The sequence below is a fragment of the Apiospora aurea genome (genome assembly GCF_038362705.1).
Source record: "Apiospora aurea strain CBS 24483 chromosome Unknown utg000006l_segment0_segment0, whole genome shotgun sequence".
In the NCBI taxonomy this organism is placed as follows: domain Eukaryota; kingdom Fungi; phylum Ascomycota; class Sordariomycetes; order Amphisphaeriales; family Apiosporaceae; genus Apiospora; species Apiospora aurea.
The window spans coordinates 1,550,330-1,556,665 of NW_027117393.1; the positions used below are offsets into that span (position 1 = coordinate 1,550,330).

A 6,336-nucleotide genomic window follows, 5' to 3' on the forward strand; every position below is an offset into this window, starting at 1 on the left:
TGAATCACGTACTTTTAGCTTGCACAGGCAAACTGCAAGCTCTCTCGACCGACGTAGCTTGCTCTCTCTCTCTCTCTTCCCATCTCGGCCCCGACTCGGATTGATTCGCACGTCAATGCTACAACAAGGGAATCTTCGGCACCTCAAGGTCCGATTAACATGAGGAGGGCACGTCTATGACTGATAGCGTCGACCTCTACGGGATCCTACTTTATGTAATCCCCAGCCCATCCATCTCTACCTACCTACGCACTTACACCGAGCACAGTAGAGTAGCAAGGAGGAAGCAGCAAGCGGTTACATCATGTCGCCCGACAGCTCCAGCAACATCCGCGTCTTCATACACTGGAACGACCAGACCGTTTTCGCTGGCGAGGACATCAAGTGCAACATCACCTTCAAGAACGTGGCCAGACCCATCCAAACCTCGCACAACACCCCGCTCGATCGATCTCGACAGCCTTCTCCCTTGCTCGGCACCCCGAGGAAGCCCAGTTCCAACAGCATTGGCCTCGCCCCTCCTCCCACAGCCCGGGGACGCGGCCATCGATCGACCCTTTCCTTGAATGTCCCGGCCAGTAGTGCCCGCTCCAGAAATGCCACCACCCAGTGGATCCCTCCGCAGCCTCCCCCGACGACTCGACCTGGCCACGCCCATAAGCGCTCGCTGTCTATCGTGTCCATAGGGTCCAACGCGACAGTCGACGAACAATCCCAGACCAATGGTGTCAAACTCTCGCCCCAAAGGCCGGCGCGCGGGCATGGCCGGTCCGCCAGTCTGCAAATATCACCACGAGGGGGTGGAGGGCCCCTTATGAACGGCCCGCAGTCGGCTATGTTGCCTTCTCGGCCATTTACTGGCTCGCAGGCTTCTCCCATGTTCAATACCCAATCATTGCCGCCCTCAAGACAAGGCCTGGGAAGTAGGTCCTCGACGTCGCCGAATACATCGACTCTAGGACAACCGTCGCCTAGACGCGGACCGGGCCAGATGCCCGAGTTCAAATTCCCAATGATTAGCTCCCCATTGTCAGGCCCAGGAGAAACATCACCTGGTACGCAAGAGGGGGAATACAACCTCACGCCTGTATCTACGGCAGGGACGTCCGTGACTCTTCCCGTTCGTTCGAGGGATTCGATCCCCATCATCACAGAAAACCCGGTAGCCCCAGCAGCACGCATACTGTCCACGACGAGTATGGCAGGCGGCACACCTAGGAGCAGTGGCGAGTTCTACTCCATGAGCAACAACTCCAGCGAGACACTGGCGTCTGAATACGTCACACAGCCTCTTCGCAACGGCGCGCGGCCGCCTCATTTTCGGCGGAGTTCGAACATGTCCATGTTGGGCCAAGCAAAACTGCCCGAGGCTCTCATGATGGGATACGCGCAAGTCCAGGGCTCTTTTACACTTGACGGATCGCTGATCGAGCTTGCACCCTTCGAGCAGGTGAAACGGAAGGCAGTATTAGGTGGGCAAGGCGGTGGAGTCATTGGTATTGACACTCCAAAGAGAGACAGCGGTTTACTGAAAAGTCTTGGTTGGGGCTCATGGAGTAGCTCGATTGGTGAGCTACTTGGCGCAGGTGAACTCAGCAGCATGAAGGATATGCGCGGAGCAGCCAGCTCCAAGTCCATACCACTACTATCAACACCGCAAACAATACTTTTTGTTGACTTGAACCTGGCCCCCGGTGAGAGCAGGACTTATGAGTACACCTTCAGGTTACCAAAGGGCTTGCCCCCTACGCACCGCGGCAAGGCCATCAAAATCTCCTACTCCGTGGTAATAGGCACTCAGAGGCCAGGTGGTACCAGAGAGCAGCAAGTCAAGTCCGTCGAAATACCTTTCCGTGTTCTCGGCAGTGTTAATAGCCACGGCGAGATACTCGGCCACGACTTAATGTCACCCTATATCCTCCTTCGAGACGCGGGGAAGTCGCGCTTGCTGGATAAGATGGCCAATGGCTTCGACTTCCCCAAAGCTGAAAAAGGCGCCGCCACCCAATTCGACCATGAACGGATTTCTTGATTATGTGAATGAACTTTTGGACCAGCCTCGGAACGGCATGGGCTTACTTTCTCCGACGGCCGGTGGGCCATCCTCCAGACGTCCTTCCATATTTGAGGAGGCGTCAAGCGCAAAAGAAGCCATTGACTTGGCCATCATGCGATCAAACCTCGCTTCGGAAAGTGGGCAAAGTAACAACCGCTTTGAAATCGCGCGCAATGGCCAACGTGTGGCCGTGGTCATGTTGGCGCGGCCTGCCTACAGACTAGGCGAGTCGGTCACCATGGCCATCGATTTCACAGGTGCCGAGACACCATGTTACGCTATCCATGCGGCTCTCGAGACGTCAGAGCGTATTGATCCCAGTTTGGCGATTCGCAGCGAGGCCAGTGTCCATCGCGTGACCCGGAAGACCTTCGGTAGCGCAAGCGAGGCCACCTTGTTTGCCCGGCGGATCGTGTTTAATCCCACGATACCCATAAACGCCACCCCCGAGTTCGTTACCAGTGGCCTAAGCTTGGAGTGGAAGATCCGAATCGAGTTTGTCGTGCCCTCCTCATCGGTTGAGGATGCCGAGGGCGACAGACGGGCACAGGGCCCCCCATCCCCTATTAGAGGAAATCGCCAGAGATGATCGGGGCGGTCTGGTTCTTGTGGCGGCGGAGAATCTGGAGTGCGAGAGTTTTGAGGTTGCGGTTCCCTTGAAGGTGTACGGTGCCGTTTGCGATGGGCTCGAAAGATTAGAACGGGAGGAGGCCGAGGAAGGCCTCGCTGTTTGATGACGATATGTATGAGGTGAGGGGGTAAAAGGGAAAATTTTAACTGCTGAAATGGCCAGGGATAGATGGGCGGGCTGACTTACGATATTTGTAGATAGGTGTGATGGACGCACATACCCTATATATTTGGATAACCTGAAAAAGCTATGCTGTGGTTAGACAGCTTCTACCAGCGAGATTTAGATATCGCGAACGCCTATCGATGCGATGGATAGGTATATCGTATACATAACATGTACTCAATATCGCAAGGTTGTATATTTACACTACGCAATTACGTATTAGCCGTCCATCATGTTCTGCTACGCAATACTTGTACAAAGTCCGCTGTCCTTGTATACGTTGCTCGTTACAGCAGGAGCGAAAAGAGAGAGGCCGCGAGATTCTAGGTCAACTCGATGAGATCGTAATCCCACATGACCAGCATCAAAACCAACAACCAGAGAAAACCTCTTCCCCCTATCCATACAGAACCCGGATTCCCTCTTGCTTCCCGGCCAAAGAAAAACGTACAAGAGAATTAATAAACCCACCCAAACACTCGCCTAACCCCCCTTTTGTGGCAATTCAAAGAGGGTGTACGCCTGGCCCAATCTTGGTCGACTTATCCAAGCGAGAGACAAAAGAGAACCCATGACCACCACCCCATCTCTAGCGCTGCTGCAAACGTTCAATGAACGCCTCGGCGTTCTCTAGCACCTTCTCGATGGCCTGGTATTCGGCTTCCTCGTAGTGCTCATCTTCCAACTCGGCTTCGGCCTTGTAGAGGCTAGGAGGTGCTCCATCGCCACTGCTGACCCGGAGGCGGGTGTTCCTCATCGGAGATGGGTCCATGGCGTAGCCGCTACTATTACTATCATTATGAAGAGTTTTATCGCCAAGACCGACAGGACCATGGCCACGGCCGATGGTGCTGGGGCGGCTTTGGTCGTTGTTGCGGTTTTTAGGCGTCATCATCTCGAGGTATTGCGCCTTTAGGCGCGGCAGCGGGTCGTCTTCGAGCTCGCCGACCCGGTGATGGTGATGATTGGGGTTCAAAGGAGAAAGGGCACCGGCTTGGACAAGTGGCGAGGGTGTGGGCGAAGGACGTGGTCGCGGCGTCTGGGCGGTCTTGTTGCGAGGAGTGATGGTGGTTACGATTGGCTGACGGTGGGCGTGAGTCTTGGTTACCAGCAGCGGTGACATGGGCGGATAGATGTCGCCTTCAGCGTTGAGTCTGCGAGTACCACCAGCACCACCACCAACGCGACGGCCTCCTCCTTCGTGGCCGTTACCAGACTGGACCTTGCTGTTGTTGTCGTCGTTGTGCTGGTGGCGCCCGGCAGCAGCCGGATGTCCCCCGGCGTCGCCGCTGCCGCCGTCGTCGTCATGACTTGTGCCTGTCAGCTCATCGTACACCTCGGCAGGACTACCCAGGCCGGCCTCGCGACAGAGCTCGGCAATGTCCGTCTCTAGTCTCGCGATGGCGGCCTCATTGGCCTCCTTGCGCACGCGATCGTGTCCCAGCGTTTCCACGGCCCGGGTGAACTTGAACTGTACGTCATTGAGGTGCCCAGCGACATGTTTGCGGATTTGTTTCTGCCTCTTTTCCTCTGGGCTTCTTCTTTTCCTCGAGAGGTTTTGCTGCTGCTGGATTTGCCTCTGCTCTTCTTCCTGTTGGTGCCGGCGGCGCCGGTTGTGGACTATGCACACGGCGGCCGAGAGGTGCTCGCGCTCCTCCTGCAGACATCGGATCTGCGTGGTCTGGTGGCGTAGGAGCTGCGTGACGCCGTCGCCTTGCGCCTCGTTGGCGGCGATGGCGGCGTAGGCTTGGCCGAGGTGTTGGTCTAATTGGGAGGGCGTGACGGGGATGCCTGGATAGGGGGCGTGGTGCCGCGCGCTCGGCGAGTTCAGAATTGCTTCTATTTCGGACTGTTTGTAATGATTAGACGGTATATCCAAGTCAAACGACGATAATGCTCGGGATCTTGGTGGTGGGGCTGGATGAAAAGAAAAGGGGCCGGCAGCAAGGGGCTCAGGGGGTTTATTTTATTACTGTTACTCACATGACCATACTCCTCAACACCGGCATCGGCTGCCGTAGGGCTCGCCGTGGGCGTACTGCCACTACCACCACTACCACTGCCGCTATCGCTGGGGGCGTTGGGGCGGTAGAAGAACATGAGCTTGCGCAGCTGCTTGCCGGCCAGGGGGTCCATGCGCGAGTAGCGGCCCTCGAAGGCGGTCGGCTCCCGGGCGCGGACGGCGTCGACGCCCTCGGGCAGGTATAGTAGGGACGGGCTCGTGGGTACGGCGTAGCAGGGGGACAGCTCGCAGCCCGTCTCCGCGTCGACTTGCCGCTCGACGTCCCAGCCCTGGTAGCGGAAGGGCCGCGGCGGCAGGGGGGCGTGTCGACGAGTTCGGGGGTCGGGGGGCGGTGGCGGGGTTGGTTCTGTGGAAGGGAGGAGTACGTCAGTAACGGTTAGTCACTCTGCGTATGGGAGGTGTCTTCGTCTTTAGGCGGAAAGGTCACGCGGCAATGGTGTTATCCGTGAAAAGAAACAAGGAAGAGAAAGGGGAGAGAAAACACTCGGCTCGTTCGTACATACCTGGTCGATATCCACTTTGATATCGTCTCCGCTCCAGAGCTGGCAGCCTTTGGACCAGGCGAGGAATGTACAGGGGGAGATACGGCCATGGGGGACCAGGGACTCCTCATCTTCGCTGTCGTCGCTCTCAAACTCGAAGTCGGCGCAACAGGCCGTCAGGAGATGGGTCGAAAAGTCGTGGCGGGGCGGGGCGGGGATGTGGTGGTCTGCCTGGGCAGGGCGGTTGATCTCGAACACGGCCTCGCGGGGGGGAATCGCCGGCTGCGTTTCCATGGGAGAGCGTCTCGTCGACTTTGTGGAGCATGCTGGTGGTTTGCGTCAGTAGGTATGTTCATCAAGTCAGTAGGGGGAGGGTGGTGAGAGGGTGGTGAAGGGGACATATGATGACGACACGACGAGATGAAGATGGTTTCAAAGAGGACTTGCCGGAAAATATCTCGCTTGCTGCGAGTCGGGGCCGGATTGTTATCGTCCCGGGAGCTGATGTCTTCGCGAAGGTGGATCCATTCGAATAGGGGGTCTTCCTGGGAGTCCTTGGCTGCTGGGCCTCGCATCATGTTGTAGGCCTGGAGCATCGTGTTGGATATCAGGAGAGGGCCTCCCTTGCCGTGTTCGGCAGCAGAGCAGCCGGGGATTGTTTTCCGGGACACATCTGGGCAGTTAGTCTCGCGGTTCTAAAGGATGGGTCTGTTTTGATGAACAGGTACATGGACACTCTGCCAGTCGAGGGGCAAAGATGAAAATAAACACGACCTTGGAAGACTTCCTCAAGCCCAGGGACGTACCTTGTAGAATATGGCGCGCAATTGGACTTGAATTGGCGCCAACATGTGTTGGTGTCGCCATCTTTTTTGGCTGTTGTTGCTTACTCTCCGAACAGCAAGCTTGGCCGCTCTTGGTGATCGACAGCGTCGGTGACCCTGGCGAGGGCACGTTGGAATGGAGACGAACAAGAAGA

General features: G+C 56.8%; 3 protein-coding genes across 3 annotated transcripts; 2 read left to right on the forward strand and 1 right to left on the reverse strand.

The window, feature by feature from the left end:
* Window positions 1-304: 304 nt before the first annotated feature.
* Window positions 305-2,032, forward strand: PG986_009085 (uncharacterized protein; the record flags this gene model as incomplete). Its single annotated transcript, XM_066845307.1, has 1 exon — window positions 305-2,032. The coding sequence occupies one exon, from the start codon at window positions 305-307 to the stop codon at window positions 2,030-2,032; it is 1,728 nt and encodes a 575-aa protein (XP_066697705.1).
* Window positions 2,033-2,168: 136 nt separating this feature from the next.
* On the forward strand, window positions 2,169-2,645 carry PG986_009086 (Rgp1-domain-containing protein; the record flags this gene model as incomplete). Its single annotated transcript, XM_066845308.1, has 1 exon — window positions 2,169-2,645. The coding sequence occupies one exon, from the start codon at window positions 2,169-2,171 to the stop codon at window positions 2,643-2,645; it is 477 nt and encodes a 158-aa protein (XP_066697706.1).
* A 796-nt stretch (window positions 2,646-3,441) lies between these two features.
* PG986_009087 (uncharacterized protein) lies at window positions 3,442-5,953 on the reverse strand (the record flags this gene model as incomplete). The annotated part of the gene is made up of 4 exons (XM_066845309.1): window positions 3,442-4,701; window positions 4,836-5,144; window positions 5,379-5,683; window positions 5,767-5,953. The coding sequence occupies 4 exons, from the start codon at window positions 5,951-5,953 to the stop codon at window positions 3,442-3,444; spliced, it is 2,061 nt and encodes a 686-aa protein (XP_066697707.1).
* Between the last annotated feature and the right edge of the window lie 383 nt (window positions 5,954-6,336).